Source organism: Syngnathus acus, chromosome 10 (assembly GCF_901709675.1).
Source record: "Syngnathus acus chromosome 10, fSynAcu1.2, whole genome shotgun sequence".
Classification (NCBI taxonomy): Eukaryota; Metazoa; Chordata; class Actinopteri; order Syngnathiformes; family Syngnathidae; genus Syngnathus; species Syngnathus acus.
Window position 1 is genome coordinate 22300837 of NC_051095.1, and position 19122 is coordinate 22319958.

General features: G+C 40.5%; 1 protein-coding gene across 2 annotated transcripts; it reads left to right on the forward strand.

The window, feature by feature from the left end:
- The first annotated feature begins 122 nt into the window (after positions 1 to 122).
- Positions 123 to 19062, forward strand: mtus1a (microtubule associated tumor suppressor 1a). 2 transcript variants are annotated; one of them, XM_037261963.1, is made up of 13 exons: positions 123 to 305; positions 4088 to 4327; positions 4673 to 4771; positions 5287 to 5400; positions 8804 to 9012; positions 12769 to 12835; positions 15431 to 15645; positions 15795 to 15900; positions 16004 to 16077; positions 16155 to 16247; positions 16588 to 16704; positions 16804 to 16901; positions 18116 to 19062. In XM_037261963.1, exons 3-13 carry the CDS (start codon positions 4741 to 4743, stop codon positions 18342 to 18344), a joined length of 1353 nt encoding a protein of 450 aa, XP_037117858.1. In that variant the 5' UTR covers positions 123 to 305; positions 4088 to 4327; positions 4673 to 4740; the 3' UTR covers positions 18345 to 19062. The 2 variants fall into 2 exon arrangements, with proteins under 2 accessions (XP_037117858.1, XP_037117855.1); XM_037261960.1 differs by lacking the exons at positions 123 to 305; positions 4088 to 4327; positions 4673 to 4771; positions 5287 to 5400 and adding an exon at positions 5818 to 6282.
- Positions 19063 to 19122: the final 60 nt, after the last annotated feature.

A 19122-nucleotide genomic window follows, 5' to 3' on the forward strand; every position in this document is an offset into this window, starting at 1 on the left:
TTGAACAAATGTGAAAACTAGTTTAAACTAGTTTGCATGTTTGTCCAATGTATTAGGCTCAGTGGAAAAATTAAAAGATGGGAATCTTGCACCAATATCTTTGCAGACAGAATCTGGAAGGAAGGGTTCAGCCACATTGGAAAAGAGCAGAAGGCAAGGACAGACATCCCCAAACCAACGACAAGGGACATATCTTCCGCAGCCTTCCATTGCCAGTCCCAGACCTGCTACGAAGTCTATCGGGCAGCGACCAGGAGATAATTTGGCTGTGGGCACCGCACAGTCAAAGAAGAATAGGATTGCAGGTAAAGAAACATTGCAAGTACGGATGGGAATTGCGACAAGAACTGGTTTCCACATGACCAATTCCTTGGAATTGTTTCTTATTTTGCTCACAATTCCCTTAGTGATTCCAATCAGCACGAATTACGTCACGACGCACCTTACGCACGCTACACAACATGCAAATGATACATGATAAATTGTTTTAAATTACCGTATTTTCCGCCCTAAAAGGCGCACCGGGTTATAAGGCGCACCTTCAATGAACGGCCCATTTTAAAACTTTGTCCATATATAAGGCGCACCGGCTTATAAGGCGCATAAAATAGAAGCTATACTGCATCAAACTGAGGTTGACTAGGGTTGCGGTATGCATCCACTAGCCAATAACCAACGAGCCCTCTGTAAACAATCGCGTTTCTCAAACGATCTCCTATAAAATGATCAGAACTGACTAAAGTTCGATCTAACGCATTGGTACTACTTACCTATGTTTCCCTTCCATATCGATCCGTAGATTTACTCGAAACATTAACAGAGCAGCCTATTTTGACATGAAATAGCCTGGTACGTATAGCAGCTATCGCAATAGCATTAGCCATCCGCAAAGTCTCACGAGCCTCAGCTCGCAATCTCCCATGAGCCTCAGCAAAGTGTAAACAATCGCGTTTCTCAAACGATCTCCTATAAAATGATCGGAACTGACTAAAGTTCGATCTAACGCATTGGTACTACTTACCTATGTTTCCCTTCCATATCGATCCGTAGATTTACTCGAAACATTAACAGAGCAGCCTATTTTGACATGAAATAGCCTGGTACGTATAGCAGCTATCGCAATAGCATTAGCCATCCGCAAAGTCTCACGAGCCTCAGCTCGCAATCTCCCATGAGCCTCAGCAAAGTGTAAACAATCGCGTTTCTCAAACAATCTCCTATAAAATGATCGGAACTGACTAAAGTTTGATCTAACGCATTGGTACTACTTACCTATGTTTCCCTTCCATATCGATCCGTAGATTTACTCGAAACTTTAACAGAGCAGCCTATTTTGACATGAAATAGCCTGGTACGTATAGCAGCTATCGCAATAGCATTAGCCATCCGCAAAGTCTCACGAGCCTCAGCTCGCAATCTCCCATGAGCCTCAGCGAAGTGTAAACAATCGCGTTTCTCAAACGATCTCCTATAAAATGATCGGAACTGACTAAAATTCGATCTAACGCATTGGTACTACTTACCTATGTTTCCCTTCCATATCGATCCGTAGATTTACTCGAAACATTAACAGAGCAGCCTATTTTGACATGAAATAGCCTGGTACGTATAGCAGCTATCGCAATAGCATTAGCCATCCGCAAAGTCTCACGAGCCTCAGCTCGCAATCTCCCATGAGCCTCAGCGAAGTGTAAACAATCGCGTTTCTCAAACGATCTCCTATAAAATGATCGGAACTGACTAAAGTTCGATCTAACGCATTGGTACTACTTACCTATGTTTCCCTTCCATATCGATCCGTAGATTTACCGTATTTTCCGCCCTAAAAGGCGCACCTAAAAACCTAAAATTTTCTCAAAAGCAGACAGTGCGCCTTATAGGCCAGTGCGCCTTATATATGGATCAACTGATGAATTTGTTGATCCATACTGGTTGTACACAGTGCTCTGCCAAAATGTTTCAGTACGTTTTAGTACGACTAGTAAATTACAAGGTCGCATCGCTTCCCAGCATTACGGCAACTGTAGTCAGGGGGCGTCACCGAATAGCTGTTGTACCCGCGAGGCTATTTCATGTCAAAATAGGCTGCTCTGTTAATGTTTCGAGTAAATCTACGGATCGATATGGAAGGGAAACATAGGTAAGTAGTACCAATGCGTTAGATCGAACTTTAGTCAGTTCCGATCATTTTATAGGAGATCGTTTGAGAAACGCGATTGTTTACACTTCGCTGAGGCTCATGGGAGATTGCGAGCTGAGGCTCGTGAGACTTTGCGGATGGCTAATGCTATTGCGATAGCTGCTATACGTACCAGGCTATTTCATGTCAAAATAGGCTGCTCTGTTAATGTTTCGAGTAAATCTACGGATCGATATGGAAGGGAAACATAGGTAAGTAGTACCAATGCGTTAGATCGAACTTTAGTCAGTTCCGATCATTTTATAGGAGATCGTTTGAGAAACGCGATTGTTTACACTTTGCTGAGGCTCATGGGAGATTGCGAACTGAGGCTCGTGAGACTTTGCGGATGGGTAATGCTATTGCGATAGCTGCTATACGTACCAGGCTATTTCATGTCAAAATAGGCTGCTCTGTTAATGTTTCGAGTAAATCTACGGATCGATATGGAAGGGAAACATAGGTAAGTAGTACCAATGCGTTAGATCGAACTTTAGTCAGTTCTGATCATTTTATAGGAGATCGTTTGAGAAACGCGATTGTTTACAGAGGGCTCGTTGGTTATTGGCTAGTGGATGCATACCGCAACCCTAGTCAACCTCAGTTTGATGCAGTATAGCTTCTATTTTATGCGCCTTATAATCCGGTGCGCCTTATATATGGACAAAGTTTTAAAATGGGCCGTTCATTGAAGGTGCGCCTTATAACCCGGTGCGCCTTTTAGGGCGGAAAATACGGTACTCGAAACATTAACAGAGCAGCCTATTTTGACATGAAATAGCCTCGCGGGTACAACAGCTATTCGGTGACGCCCTCTGACTACAGTTGCCGTAATGCTGGGAAGCGATGCGACCTTGTAATTTACTAGTCGTACTAAAACGTACTGAAACATTTTGGCAGAGCACTGTGTACAACCAGTATGGATCAACAAATTCATCAGTTGATCCATATATAAGGCGCACTGGCCTATAAGGCGCACTGTCGGCTTTTGAGAAAATTTTAGGTTTTTAGGTGCGCCTTTTAGGGCGGAAAATACGGTATTTGTGTTCAAAATGTATTTTCCATACTATCAAAATGGATTCAAATTACTGTATAGTATTTTTTGATTAATACAAGTACAGTAAAACAAATGTTAAAGTATTTAGCTGTCAGCAATTATCCTCTCCCGGCTAATTGTGTCGTAAAGTCATATGGGCAAATGAAGCCCTGCGTGCCAAGTGACGCCGCAAAAAGCCGCAATGCACCGAAATATCCGCAATATTAAATATTTTTAAAAACCCGCGATGCACTGAGGCGGCAAAAGACGAACGGCGGAATAGCAAGGGATCACTGTATTCAAAAACTGACAAATAGGCTCTGGTTTCTGAGCTGTCGGAAAGATCGTCTGTAATGCCTTTAACGTGGTAACAATATTTTCAAATGTTTAGCAGCTTCTCTGTTAGGTGACATTTACCAGTGTGTATTCTGGCGAACAGCCCTTTCTCATGTCTGAAGTCTTGTCATCTCATGAGTCTAAACAGCCCATTAGTTTTCCCTTACTCATCCACTTTAAGCAGTCAGCAGTCATGGGGAAGGAAAAAGTCTTCCTGTGATGGGAAGTCGTTTGGTTGTTTGGGAAAAACAAAGGAAAGGGCGGGAATCTAAGTTCCGCACTGCTGTTCACATGGAAACTCAATGTTCATGAGGTTGTATTGTTTTGTTAATTTTTCATTTTGACTGCAGTGGTGCCTTAACAAATTTTTGGAGTATGGGTATTTAAAAAAAATAATTGATTGTTTTTCAATAAGTGATAAACAAAAACAGTATTAAGTAATACATGTTTTTTTAGAAATGTTGCCTTTGACTCCTGCGAAATGTACCACCTAGTGTAATGTCCAACCTAACCACTTTCCCCATTTCATGTCATAGCAGGGAGTCACAGGAATTGGGCAACAGGAAAAGCATCCCTTGAGCCAGCCACGGCAGCACATGTCAAGCCCAAATTGAATATATCCCAACCTCTTGCAACTCCCATAGGTTCCTCTTTTAGTGGTCCTCCCCCTACTTCTCGTCTACCTCGCGTCTACTTAAAGGCCTCGCTGACATCCAGGAGCCTTAAGAGAGAACACATTCACAGTGATCAGAATGTAGGTGCAGCAAGTACACAAGGTAAGCCTATCCAACACATTGGAGATGTTAGAATGTGATTCTTGTAGTATAAAATAATGCTTTTGTTAATTATTTTTGAAGGGTGAGGTTTATTTATTTATTTATTTATTTTTAAAGTGATGTTAAGGACCTCACTTAGAATGGAATGATAGAATTCATTGAAAGAGCGAGACTGAGTACATTCTAAAGACTCATTCTAAAGAAATTGCTGACCGCTAAAAAAAAAATAGATGTAAAAAGCTGACCTATAATTCAATGTCAGTCTGTTGTATCACGATGGCTTCTTGTTATTTTGTCACATGGCGGTTTTCCGTTTTCAACTGCTTATCCATGCTTGTCTGACAGTTTCTAGGGTAACTGGCACTACACATAAACAGACCCCTGTTAAAGCTGTTCCAACGAAAGCAAGATGGATGCCAACCCTTGAAAGGTGTACTGGGCCAAGTAAGATCGCACCCATTTACACAAACGGTGTCCTATCTATGCGCCTGTTGGAATGCGTCGCAACTCAACAAATTCTCACAGCTGAATGCCAAAACTCAAGGTCTTCGGATATTGCTGCTTTAATCAAACGCCAGGAATTATGCATGCTTTTAAAGTGATTAGCACGAATGTCCACATTCATTGCGTTAAACTCACATTGGTGTGCACAATATAACCCGTCAAAGAATAGACTTTTTTTTAGCTTTGATTTTATTTATTTATTTATCTCACGTTGGTGCACAATATTGCCTGTCCGAGAATAAACTTTTATTAGCTTTGATTTTATTTATTTATATTGTGTCATTATGATCCGATGTTTTTATTTTTTATTTTTTTTTTATTTTTTTTAAACGTTTCATCATATCCCAATGTAACTTTTTACTATTGACACACAAACAGCATCAAAGATAAAGATCTATTAGAGCCAGCATCTAAAATGTTTTTTGTATGTATGTGTGTGTTGGTGTCTACAACAGTTGTGCCCAGAAATAAACCTTCTACTACCTACAAAGGAGCTTCTACTTCCTCTCCGGGTCCTCTCAAAAGAACTGCGTCTTCGAGATTTGTTGGTTTAACACCAAGTATACCAGGTAAGTGTCGTCACTAACATAGGTGAGTGCAGTGAGAAATAACTAATTTAGATATAAATCTATTTTCTTGGGGGGAGGAGTTAAAAATATTTTCTCTTCAACACACGTGACACTGCGTTTTAGGGTGTCTTGCTAAAATAACCTTCAGCCCCCTCTTTTAAACTTGAGAATGTTGCACAGTCAGTACTGGGGACAGCTATGTCAGCATCTCAGCTGCACTGCTTTCAGTTCAGTTAACAGTGACAGCATTGCAGAGAGCTGGCCTGTCATCTCTGCTCATCTCAGTTTGAGGCAGAAATGGCGTAACATTGTGAAAGCACGGAAAGCGAGCTACAATTCTCATTGGCTACAATATTCCTGCTAACCCCTCCCATCGCCACTCTCCACCCTGTGATCCCACCCCACCCACCTTCCTGCTCGAGCATCTTGCCCCCGCTACAGCACTTCCACCATCGTGTTATGTAAGTGCTGCTGGTGTTTTGGCCGATGACTGAAGCCTACTTTGACCTGCAGGATTAAGGTTTACAAGGCCTATGGAAAATAGTAGAATGTCCTACATGGATGCTGTACCATTGTGACCTCTGAGGGCTTTTACTTTTTTCTGTCTATTATGTCCCATTGGCAGTGTTTTTTGGGGGGGTGGGGGTGCCTCTTGCCTCGGATGATTTTTTTGGCTTTCTAACCAAGATTTTAACATTGAATTTAATTTTTGGCAAATACTTGAGTATATGTATACGGTGGCGTTCTTTTACTACTGCGAGATGTTATGGTCTCCAAAGCTCTCACCGTCAAACATCCACGTGCGCCTGACAGCAAAAGGCCTACTAAGAAACATTCACCTGCTGTCAGGATGCTGGAAAAACACGGTGGTTTTCCAAGCAGGTTAGTCACCTCATTTTGTTATATTGAAATTGACTTGACCATATGGTCTCTGAGTTAAACATTTTGTTATTTACAGTACTTGACCTGTGTTTCAAAAAGTGTGCCTCTATGTTTAGCATGGCTGTTTACTTGTCTCTTAAGCAGGAGGTTCGGCTTTCATTTAACTACAGTAGTGACTATAATTTCACCCAGTATACTGCTGAATTCAAGCAAGATTAAAATGTTAGATTGGTTTCACTATGCAGTAGCTATCATGTCCATTCTTTGTTTTTAAATTTGTGTGTAAATGATCAAGAAAGGCAAAAAGAAGACGGACCTTTCATATTGGCCACATAGAGAGACCCACTTATCCTATTTCAGCCTGAAATGTACCAAGGTTATTTTGGACTCTACATGAAGCCTCACAGTGACAGTAGATCAGTTCTGTTGGGAAACTAGTTTTGGTTCCGATAAAAGTTGAATGCTTTGAATGCTATTTTTAGTTTTGAAATTTTGAAGGAATTTTCGTCTCATCGGGTATTACAATTCCAATGGTGTTAATCAAATAGAACTACTACAATAATTTGGTTTACAAATATGGCACTGTAGTTAACGAATGGAGTGTTCCAATAATGTCAATGAGAATGAGCCTGAACTGAATTCTCTGTCACTATGCTAACAAAGAACTCAGTGATGTGATAAACAGCACAACTCATCACCAGTTCTATGCTGCGATATCTCCTTACATGCCTACAAAACTACTGTTCTAAAATCTACTTGGATGGTTTTTTTTTTTAACAATAGATTGTTTGTTTTACCTTTGAGATCTATGGTCAGAGCAAGAGGAGCAGTCTCCAACATTTTGCAGATTTTCATTATTTCTTGGAAGTCCCTTGAGTTACATAACATTACCTCTGTGTGTTTATATTATCTTAAAGAGGCCGTTTTGAGGTATAGAGTTGAGTTGTTGAATTTATCTTTCCATCTTTCATCTCCTTATCAAACTGCACAGCAAAACCTCGGTGCATACAAACATTGATTCATGTTAATTGCTCATGTTTGAAAGTGATGGTTCTTGTGCATACAGCAGAGGGCAATCTCGTTCAGATAAACCCACAGGTTTGCTGAGAAGTAACAAGAATTATAAAGATCACATCCTGTTCATCAATTGAATGCTTGTTATCCAACTTTTAATCTGCTCCACTATAAACTTTACCTGTTTATCCAGGTATTGTGTAATATACTTAAAAAAATCATATTAAAATTCTGCTAGCCTGCCATGTTTGACTAATTTGCAATAAGAACAATCTTGTGTTGCGTTTTATGGTTTAGGGCCTAAATGTGTAAATGCATTTTGTTTGGTCTGATTTAAGCATTGACTCAGAATAGTGCATAATAATGTTCCTTCATTTTTTTTCCTCCTGTGCTTAGTTGAGGAATGAAATCAGACCAATATGAATAAATGTACAGCCATCCATTTTCTGAACCGCTGTCGCAGGTGTGCTGGAGCCTATCCCAGTTTTTTTTTTTTTTTTAAAAACAGAATGTTCACCATAAAATTAGCAACGTACTCAAAGTAACTTGCACACATGGGAAAGCCAAGTTTCATATTGCCAATATGTGGTCCTATTATCATGAAGTATTATTGGTCAAACATATTGTAGATTCAATACAATTAATAACAAAATGAGATACAGTAGATCAGGAATGTGTAATACTAAAAGCAAAAATCTCTATTGATGAAGAGATTCAACCTGCTTTGTCTAATGTTGTCTTATGGCCTTGGTATTGTGACACATTACTGGACCCAGTAATTGTAAAGATGGTACAAAAATTTAAGGAATTAATTTTTTATCACCTAAATGTAATATTACTGTGATGTTACCTCCACCACTAATTGGTGCTAATGTGTCTATTTACTGCTTGAGTGGACTGACAATCCTCTGAGTACTCCCACTAGACCCTTTGGTTCATTAAATTCCACTCACTGAAAGCTGGTATTCCAGATATGTTTCAATTTAACCTCATCGCCATGTTACACAACACTGTATCACTGTTTGCTCCCTCCTGGTGAACTGGCCATTGTAAAACATGTTTTCTTGCAGGTGGGAATTATTTATATTTTATAATACATAAACATAATGATTCTATTTGTTAGTCTAATGATGCAAGCATGTTGTTTTTTTATTATCACACATGTTGATAATAAACAAAGGTTGCTTGTTTGCTGGATTCTGGGAATCTAAATAATTGCACTAGCAGAACAAGCTGCCCTCAGTGACCAGGTCCACAGCGCTCGCTATTGAATTGGGAAATGGAAAACTAATTGTATTTAGAGGATCCATCTTTATGCCGGGCTATCTGTGAAGCAGCACTGGGAATAGTCAGAACATCTGTGGGCGGTGGAACCATCCACAACTTGACAGTATCGAGTTGAGGCTGGTATGGTATTATCGGACCATATACTGTACTGTGCTTATGGAAGGAAGTTTGAAGTTGATCATGAACATTGTCTCAACTATTGATGCGTATTCTTTTACAGTGGAAAAGAACAAGCCCAAGACTTCGTCCCGGCAGCAAGTGTCAACATCCCAGGCAAAAGAGAATCAAGGACCTCCAGATGTGGTGCCACCCAGTCTCCCACGGGATGACAGAAATGACCAGAGGATCCAGAATCTTGAGGGACTGCTTGCGGCCTCTAACTGCAGATTTCAAGCTGTCACTATCGTCTTACAGCACATTCTGTCTGAGGTAGGATCATTTGTTTTGGGGATTTGAAGGTTTTTTTTCACAATTAAACCAAAATAAATGTGCACTTGTTTTGAGAATAACAGCCATATTTAATCCCAACTGTTTTTGTTTAGTTTCATACTTTTTTTATAACGTTAAGTGGGAAAACACTGAAGGAAAAATGTTTTGGTATTTTAGTCCTCAGTACGTAAAGAAATCGGTTATTTGTTGCTGCAATGCTGGAATTAGAACCCAACGTTGCATTTATAGATGCCAATAATAATGCAACCCAAATGCTATTTGTATGTGCAAATATTTATGCGCTCAGCAGTTTAAACATGGATCTTCAAACACATTTAAACAATGTTTGAATATGGTGTGTCAAGCAGTGTCATGTGATTAGTTTCCAGAAACCAAGTTCCTCTGGGGATTGTTTGCCACTACATTATAAACAAGCTTCTCACATCAGAATACAGCTCGAGTCTTGTTCCTTATTTTTTGACTGTCAAAACAAAATTATGCCTTGGGAAAGTAGACTGTCATAATCGCTGGTTACATATTGGATGTTACTTTTATTTCTTTAATATGCTTGTGCTCAACTGTTTGACTTGTATGAGGGATTTTTTATATTATTTATAAAAAATAAATAAATAACCACAATTCGGTTTCTTAATGTGCTGCGAATTAAATGCTTACAGTAAATTATTTGCCATTTTGATCATATACCGTAATTTCTGGACTATAAGCCGCACCTGATTATAAACCGCATCAGCAAAAATTTTAGGAAGATTTTTTTTATTTTATTATCATAAATAAGCTGCACCGTACTAAAAGTCGCATGTGCACGTGAGTTATTTACAAAGAAAGACGGTGCACAGAAAGGCTTTTTAAAGTTTTAGTAACATACTATAACATTTCTTTCCAAACACTGCCTGTGACGCGGCAGTAATACCGCAGCAACACGAAAGTAACAGCACTAATAGGGCTGTCATTGAGGGAATAATAAAGGATTATCTTATCTTATCTTATCTTATAGAAAAAAACATACCGGTAAAAGTCACCGAGACACGGCGGTAACAAAGCAGCAACACGGTAGCACAGCACTAACAGGGCTGGTTAAAAAAAATACCAGTAAAAGTCACTGAGAGCCGTCGTCTTCATGTTCCTCCTGGCCACTGAAACCATCGAAGTCTTCCTCCTCAGTGTCCGATTGGAATACTTGATACTTCGCCACACACTTTCTCAGTCTCTTCCATTGTCGCTTTTATGCATTTCTTCTAGCATTTTCCATAATGAGGGTCTGTTCATGCAAATTTTATTCATGCACGAAGAGCTAAGTTACATTAAACTAGCGAGCTACACATATAGCTCCAGAGTAGATGTGACCAGGAAATAAAGAAAGAAAAGGGTGACGCAACAAGATGTCATCAACAATAGCCCAGTTTCCCCTAGTGACCGGAAGAAACCTCTACAATGCATGAGCAGCTGTAGTTCCTACGTTAAGAACCAAATCGAGTGCCTTTAACTTAAAAGCGGCATCATATGCATTTCTTTTGTCCCCCATAATGAGGGTTTGTGTATAAAAGCTTCCTTTTGTCAGTAATGTCCGTCTTGATCTCGTTCTGTCTCTTTGTGTGAATTATACGGCACTATTTGCCTGGCGGATGGACATGCGATCATCACACCACTCTTCTCCCTAGTGACCGTGTCACATATCCCTCCGCCGAGCAAAGCGGTGCCGCACAACAGCGGTCCACAGCCTTTTTACGAGTGTATAAAAGTGATCAAGTCATCACAAAAATCACAAAAAATCCCTAGATACGCCACACAGGAGGACAAGCCCCAGGGTTCAAAACTTGAGCAAAAAGTAGCGACTTATAGTCCGGAAATTATGGTAGTTGTTGAACATCCCTGTGTTGTACCTGTCCACATGTAATGTCCTGCTGATGCTTTTGACCCAATCACTGATCTCCTCATTGGTTCCTTAAGTGACAGTGTACATCAGCTCCAATAGGAAAACTTACAGTTGTTGGAGTAATTACTGAAAATTCCATATACAGTGTTGTGAAGCTAAGGATACCTTTATCTGTTGTGTGTTGGTAGTGCCCATTGGAGAGTATAGTCGTTCAAAGGCCCAAGAATAGATGGCTCTTACCATCACCGTGTGAGAATGCTGTCAGCTGTTGCCTTGATATGGTCAAATGAGCGAGTGACCATGCCACTTAGCCAGCACTGCACTTTGTTTCTTATCTTCTGTTAGATTTGGATTGTGAGATAAAATGTAGTGGACTGGCTATGAAACCAGCAGGCACAGGCAAATACCCTACCGGTAGAAAGAAACTGGATTGTTGTGGGTAGGTTGATGTTTTGTGGAGTGGTTTACTAAAAATATGGGATACAAGATGCTTCTATACAGAAACACACAATTGCAGCACTCACAAGTTTTAATCTGTGTGCATCGGAGGAAACAAATGCACCGTTCTCTTAAAATATATCATGTTTAAGTTCACTGTGAAGTCATTCTCATCCAGTCAGATGGTTGAGAACTGGCTTCTAAATCCTTGACCTGTTTGAGTTTGATCCACAAGCTACAGATCATTATTGCCTGAGATTATTTGCTTGAAAGTGAAACTGGAAATCTGATCTGTCACTGTCGTAAAAGGGTGTGTACCAGTGGAATTGTGAGCATGAGGTCCACAGGAGGGAGTGGTGCGGAGGTTTAGTGGATGACTTAATGCTGCCTTGGATGAGAATGGGGGATGGTCGTGATGAAGGCTCTCCCCATGTCCCTGTGGGAAGGTCACTTCCCATCTTAAAGGCTGTTCCATCATCTTTACAAATGATCTGGTTTCTCCATTCTGAATGCTTGCATGTGCTGCTGTCTTAAAGTGACCTCACCTCAGTCGGGAGGAGCCTGTTCTTCTTTTGGAAGCCTGCCCCTTTGTGTGAGTGTGTGTTTTTTTTATTACAGCACTGCACTTAGCAGTCAGTTAGCTCAGCTGGAGAAGCATCTTGTAATCCAGGACGATGTAAGTGGAGGTGGTGCGCCCACCTGGACCGCTGTTTGTCCTGGCTTACTTAGTGGGTCCAAACCCCAGTGCGGGGCAGGGGCTCAAAGGCTGTCATGGGTTGTACAGGCAGCAGATTGTGCGTCACAGCTCCCTGTGCTGCAAAGCAGGTAACTTACACTGACACTTAATTTGTAGGTACTGTTGTAAATGGCAGTGGGCAGGCTTTTGTGTTTGTTTTATATTGGAGAATGATGTTTGACTCGCCTTTGCTCTGGCGTCTTTTAACATTTACATGTATGACCATTCATGATGTCACGTGTTTAGTGTCATAATTAAGGAATTGTTTCTCTTAAGTTGTGTCAAATCGAAACCTTGAAGAGCACTGCAGCAAGTGTTGGAAGTAAAGCAACTATGCCAGCAAGAATGATGAGCTAACACTCAACATGAGTAGACTAACAAGTTTAACTTTTATTTGCCTTATTCCTGATGTTTACTTTCATCAGCACCTGCGGTTATATTGCAGTCCTATATTTGTTCTTGCTAATATCCTGGCTTGGTAACTGCATTCATTAAACATTTGAATTACATTTGTGTCTTTTCATGTTGTGAGTGTACCTTCTCTACTTATCAATAATAGGTTGCAATATGGTATTATTAATGTAACAATCTAAATTCTGTCACTTTTTTTTTGAAAATAAATATTTTTCATATATTTGTCCTGTTGCTTTGATTTTAATATGTTGGATCTGTTCTTATTTCTGTGCAGCGTGATGAAGCCACGGGGCAGTGCCAAGAACTCTCTCAGCAGTTGGTCAACCTCCAAGGAGAGTTAGGTAAGATGGTCCGGGCCATGCACTTGGGACTGTACGCATATACAGTATGTATGGCACTTGTCTCATACTTGGTTTCATGTTTCATAACTGACACCCATCAGTCATCAATGGGTGTGCATCTCTCCGATAAAAGATGATTCAATACATATGTATCTTGGTGCATGGGGTACACTAGGATTCAAGAGCAGCACATTTTGAAGCGGACCAGTTCAATTGGGTGTGGATTTTGTCATGTTTATTAACATGTAAAAGATTTCCAAAGCCCAACCGACTAAAGTTAATTAGATTCAAAGGAACAATTAGTAATTAACGACATTGAATAGTTTCATACTGATTATTACCGTAATTTTCGGACTATAAGTCGCACCGGAGTATAAGTCGCACCAGCCATAAAATGCCCAAAAAAGTGAAAAAACCCCATATATATGTATATAAATCGCTCCTGAGTATAAGTCGCCCCCCCACCCAAACTATGAAAAAAAACCGCGACTTATAGTCCGAAAATTACGGTACCTCCTGCATTTCTCATACGGGGTGATCTGGTATGTATTTCGCTACACTTAAAGGATGGTCTATTTTATGATGGTAAGAATTCAGTTTGGTTAAATAAAACAAATTTCTGATTCAAAGCGATTTTCATTTACACCCCAAGTAGTAGGGCCATCTCAAAAATACCCACTCATCAATGATTACATTCATTATCTGTACCATCTTTTATTAATGAATTTTGTCACTTTGTATTTTATGCTTGAATCTCGTTTTTAGCAAAACGTGCTCTGTGTGCAAAGCATCAAGTAGATCTCCAAAATGATTGACCAAACCAATCGTCAATAAAACAAACTTTTTGTTTATTATTAAAAGAAAATAGTGAGAAAATTAAGCGTTAACTTTTTCTTCCTGTGTACGCCAGCTATATGCAGTTATTGAATTTGCCTATTCCTATTCAATTTTTTTTCTGTAGAGACTGCATTCAGCTAAGCGTCACTGAAAAACTGTCTGTTTTGCTGCTCTTATAAGTTCCAAATGGCGTCAAAGCTCCGCTTCATAGCAACTTAAGAGGTGTCAAGGAACTACAGTATTTTGAAGTTATACATAGATGTGTGTATGTTGCCGCGGGGCTACCTCATCAGTGTTTGACTAAGCTTTTATTGCTCGTCATCAAGGAACTGTATGTATGAGGTGATAGGGTAATAGTGACTCTGAGTAGCTTGAAAATAATAACACTATTGAAGCCAAGTGGAACAGTAGCACTAATCAAATGAAATTGTGAGTGATCCAACAGTGGTGGAGTAATGACAGTATTTCTCTATTCAGTGAGGAAAATTAACAGCCATAATTCCATATCTTGTTTCCTGTCCACTTGACCCTTGTGATAAATCTTTTATTATTATATATAAATGATCAATTTGCATTAATTTGATCTTATCCTCATATTATGCAGACACACGCACCTTGTTTAAAGTGCCTCTCGACTTCCACATGACTATTAAATTCTAAGCACTGTTCTAACACATTCTTTTGTTGAATGGTCCTTCAGATACCCTAACCTCAAGTTGACCTGGCTACACGCACTGTAGCAACAACTGTTTGAAAGTGTTCCCGTCAACTTTCTGTCGCCGGATTTACATTCTTCCTAAAGGAATCCATTGATGTGTCAACCAGTCCTGTGATATTGACAGTGCCATACATCCCTAATTATGCTACACGATCTGCATCCGTTACTCCCAAAAGTCCATCCCATGTCAGACTGTGGGCCAGAGCATCTAACTTTAGTTCTGGCATAAAGCAGACCTGCAGACACTATATGAGCCAAATGGTGTTTGTTTCCATGGGCGGAATTGGACTAAAGGCTCATATGACCAGATCACAGTTGCACATGGTTGCGGAATGCACTTTCTTGGCCTCTGCATGCCAGAGCCTGATAGCTGGTCCCAGTATTGGCTTTGCCTCTACTCCTGGCTCTGCTGCCGTTATTCCACTCTGTCGCGGGTGCTGCTGCTTCACGCTTTTGCGGTCATGTTCTCTTCCACTGTCTTAACATACAGTTTAAACTATCAGACTCTCAGACATCGTTGTTGTTTTGGATGATTCGGTGAATGTCAGTGGGATGAATTGGTCCATATGTCACCTTTGATGAAAGCTGCATTGTAGATTTACTCACTAATAACTACCCTTGAGCAGCTTGTGTTGAGACAGTTTGACTAGTCGACAGAAGCTGAGCTAACGCCTCTGCTTAAACATTGTTCAAAAGGTACAAGAGCCCCAGCTGAAATCTTTTACCCATGGTCCAGTTTTCACAATGTGAAAATATGTAACCTCTGGCCATAAATAACTTTGCCGTAATTGGCAGATATCCTGTCGTCCAGTGTAGCCAGCGCTACCCATGTGTTTCTTTGACATTCATTAAAAAGTAGTGCCACCTTTGTCATCCTAAACACATTTTGTAAGGGCCCCATTCTGAAGTTGTTTATGTACATCAACACAATTATGACAACCTTTCTAAGGTAACCAGGTTCACATTTTGCAGCTACGCAACCTCGCCGGGCATCACCGAGCTCAAGAATAGGAGGACTAAACACACTTTGCATTTTGCAGAGTGCTCAGTCAATTCATCCGAACGGCTGGAAAAGGAGAAGCAGGACTTGCAGGATGCTCTGGAGTGTGCAATGCGGAGACTGCAGGAGCAGCACCAGAAGGACCTGGAAGAGATGGAGCAGAGACTGCAGGCCTTCTACCAGGCTGAGTGGGACAAGGTCCACCTCAGTTACCAGGGCGAGGCAGACAAGTACAAAGCTCTGCTACAAACGCAGGTTTGTCCCCTTCACCAAATGTGTCTTGAGCCGATAGGGTTCCAGTGACTAAATGCAAAAACATTCATAATAAATAGTGAATAAATGCACAACTTTTTAGTAATAGGGATGAGCTAGTAATTGATCGGTTTCCCATGTCTCACCAAAAGATGGAACAACTTGAAGGAAGTCATGACACTCTGAAGCTGGAATTAGAGCGGAGCCATGAAGAACAGCTGCAATGTGTTAAACAACAACATGAACAGTCACTGGAAGGTAAGTGAGGTGAGGTGAGGTGAGGTGAGGTGGGGTGAAGTGAGTTGAGGTGTGTTGAGTGAGTTGAATTGTTTTCTTCCATCTTATACCATAACTTCTTCAGAGCTCAAGAAATTACACACTCAGCAACTGGAGTCATTGGATGAAAGTTTGAAGGATTCAGAAGTGGCACTCATTGTAAGCTGAACAGTTTTTCTCCCAATACGAATGCATGTGATACTGTATTTTAAAGAAACCCCGCCTTTTTCCTGCAGGCACAAATTCAAGTGCTGACTCGGGAAAACGTTGACCTGCTCGAAAAGCTAACGTCAGAAGAGAATAAGCGGAGAGAGCTGGCGGTGGGACAGGTACTGCTTTGTGCATCGTGATGTTTATGTCAATCATAAACCAAACCATTCATTTATTTCCCTGAATGGTTGGCATCATGATCTGAATTGGGCCCAATACCAATTCTCTGAATACACTGCCCTTTCAAATTTGTTTGAAGTGCAGTGTTAAAGACAGTCTGCTTTTCCATATCAGTATTGATTCAGAACCCACTCAGCAGTCAACCATGTAATTAAGGGAACTTTATTAAGAGTGCTCAAGTTTTTTTATTATTTACAATATGTGTGTTGCCGCTGCTTTACTGGGATCTTATTTTAACGTTCCAAAAGAGCCCTGAAAATTCTTGTTCTTTCCCTGTAGAAGGACTCGCACACTGTGTATCTGGAGCAAGAGCTGGAAAGCCTCAAGGTGGTGCTGGATATCAAAAACAAACAACTTCACCAACAGGAGAAGATGATGATTAAAATTGATGAACTGGTAAGTTCTAGAATAGAGACAAGGCATGTTATACAACCTGTTATACAAGAATTAAAATTGTCGTGCTGTCAAGCATTGTTCACATGTTTTGTCTGCCAGCTTGAGAAAAATGTGAAGTTAGACGAAAGCCTTAAGAAGGTCCAGCAGGAGAACGAGGACCTCAAAGCTCGCATGGAGAGATACTCTATGCTCTCAAAGTAAGTCGTGGTCAATCTTCTTCCTCGCGCATAGGAGATCACATTTGCTGCCCTAGGAACTTGCTCATTTTAAATCTGCACTCTACGGGATTTCGCGTTTCAAATTGCTACTGCCACCTGTGGCCAAAAAGATAAATTTAACCCTCCTTACTTCGCGTGTATGGTTAAACTTGTGTATTTACAGTAGGTTTACCCCAGAATTTGGTTATCCATTTTGACTCATTTTATGAACATAACATATACAGTGTGCCTCCCGAATCTTGATGTTAGGGGTGTAAATCACGGGTTTTGTCACGATACGATATCATATCGATACAAAGAACCACGATACGATATTTGCCGATATCTTAAAGCCTGCTGTGATTCATTCACGATACATCACGATATAGTGCTCCACGATCGTTTTTTTTTTTTTTTAAATAAAAAATATAGAACAATATCCTGATTTATAACAATTCATACGCAAAATCAACAAGGTACTGCAAACTCTTTATTTAGGAAATTACAAGAGTATTGTAGTATACAAAGTGCTTATTTTAACACTGAACTTTATCAAATTCCTATATTTTTTCTCATATAAGTAAAGAAAAATGAATATTCTTTCTTTTTTTGTAATACCATTAACTTTAAAGTGCATTACTGAACTATTTATTTACAATAATTTTAATTGTCCGTTGAGCCATCTTTTCTTTGGAATCCAAAGTGCTTCCAAACGAATGACTTGAAGCCCAAAGGGGAGCGAATTTCCTCGTCTTCTTGGACACTAGCCATAGCACCAGCCCAGGAGCCGCGTAGTTGTCGGCTCCCCTTTCACGTGCCTGCTCTGCTCACAACACAACACGCCGCGTACTGCTCCCGGAAAGAGGAAGCAAGCAACAATGAACTGGATTTCAAAATAAAGTCGCGTCTAATGTCCGAGGTCAAACACGATATAAATCGATGTTTACGTTTAGCATCGATGCCAATAAATCGTAGAGCATTATATCGATTAATCGATGTGTATCGATGAATCGTTGCACCCCTACTTGATGTCTTTCCGCAAAGTAATACGGCTTCACTTGAATTTCATCCGCTTGTTAATGCACATAATGCATGAGGAAGTTTCGAACATGCGCTCAGCTCATCTATAATCATTCATTTTCTGTTTTGATTGGTGGAGGTGTGTTTTTGACGGTCTTGCAGGTTGTTTAAGCTGATGTATTTGTAACTTGCAGGCAATTGCTTGCAGAGCAGGCTGTGCTGCAAGAATCCCTTCAGAAGGAGTCCAAGGTGAACAAGCATTTGTCGATGGAGAATGAAGAGCTGCTCTGGAAACTCCACAACGGGGAACCAAGCAGCCCACAGAAGGCATCCCCTAGCTCTGCATCTCCATCCCATTCCTTCAGCCTACAGTCACCTCCCAGCCCTGGGGCCTGCTCGCCCTTCCCGCTCTCACCCAGATAACGATGGCTCCCCCCGCTTCCAGGAAGCAAACAGACTCAAGTTATCCATCTTAAAGGTCACCCTGTTGACCTATTGGCAAAGCAACATTATCGGCTTGTGGGGGGTGGATCATATTTTTCAGATGAACTGTGTCATGATTTAGACAGACACAGACTGTTAAAATGCTGCACGCGAGCACTTAACCAAGGCCATGTTGTTCTTTGGCTGTCTACAGAGGCATGAGAATGGGGGTGAGGGTACAAAGACTCAGGACTTGAGTATCACAAAATGCAATCTTTTATTTTTATAGCCACTGGTGGTTTGTCTGTCTGGATGCTCGGCACTCGCGCATTGCATGCACATTGATGCACATATTTATACAGAATTGAGGCTGTGGATTCCTGCACGGTTAGTCACAAATATGTAAAAGTGTGACCCCCAACTGTCTTGGTAGAATGAAACATAGTAATTTCCAGAAGACATTAGCCTGATACTGTGGCAGGTCCACAGGGCCAATCCCAATTCTGACTGTTTGATGTGTTGTCCAACGTCACTCATCCTGAAGGAATCATCCTCATATAGCTTTAAAACTGGGGTCTGTTGGCAAGGAGAGGCTTTGCTTCAGCATGTTGTTTTGGAAATGTCTCCGACGTAGAATTTGGGTTTAAATTTGATTCTTGGAGAGTTAGCGCTGTTTGAAATATGCTATTAATAAACTAATAAAAATATATTTTTAACATTAAAGGTTGGGTATATTTGGCTTCTGGGCAAAAATAAGACACTACATGAACTTAATGTG

Bases quoted from the DNA above. Each gene is read 5' to 3' on its own strand.
- mtus1a (XM_037261960.1), top strand. From the start codon at position 6,129: ATGTATACGGTGGCGTTCTTTTACTACTGCGAGATGTTATGGTCTCCA. The intron at 12,836-15,430 runs GTAAGATGGTCC...TGCATTTTGCAG, and splicing joins CAACCTCCAAGGAGAGTTAG to AGTGCTCAGTCAATTCATCC. The intron at 16,902-18,115 runs GTAAGTCGTGGT...TGTAACTTGCAG, and splicing joins AGATACTCTATGCTCTCAAA to GCAATTGCTTGCAGAGCAGG.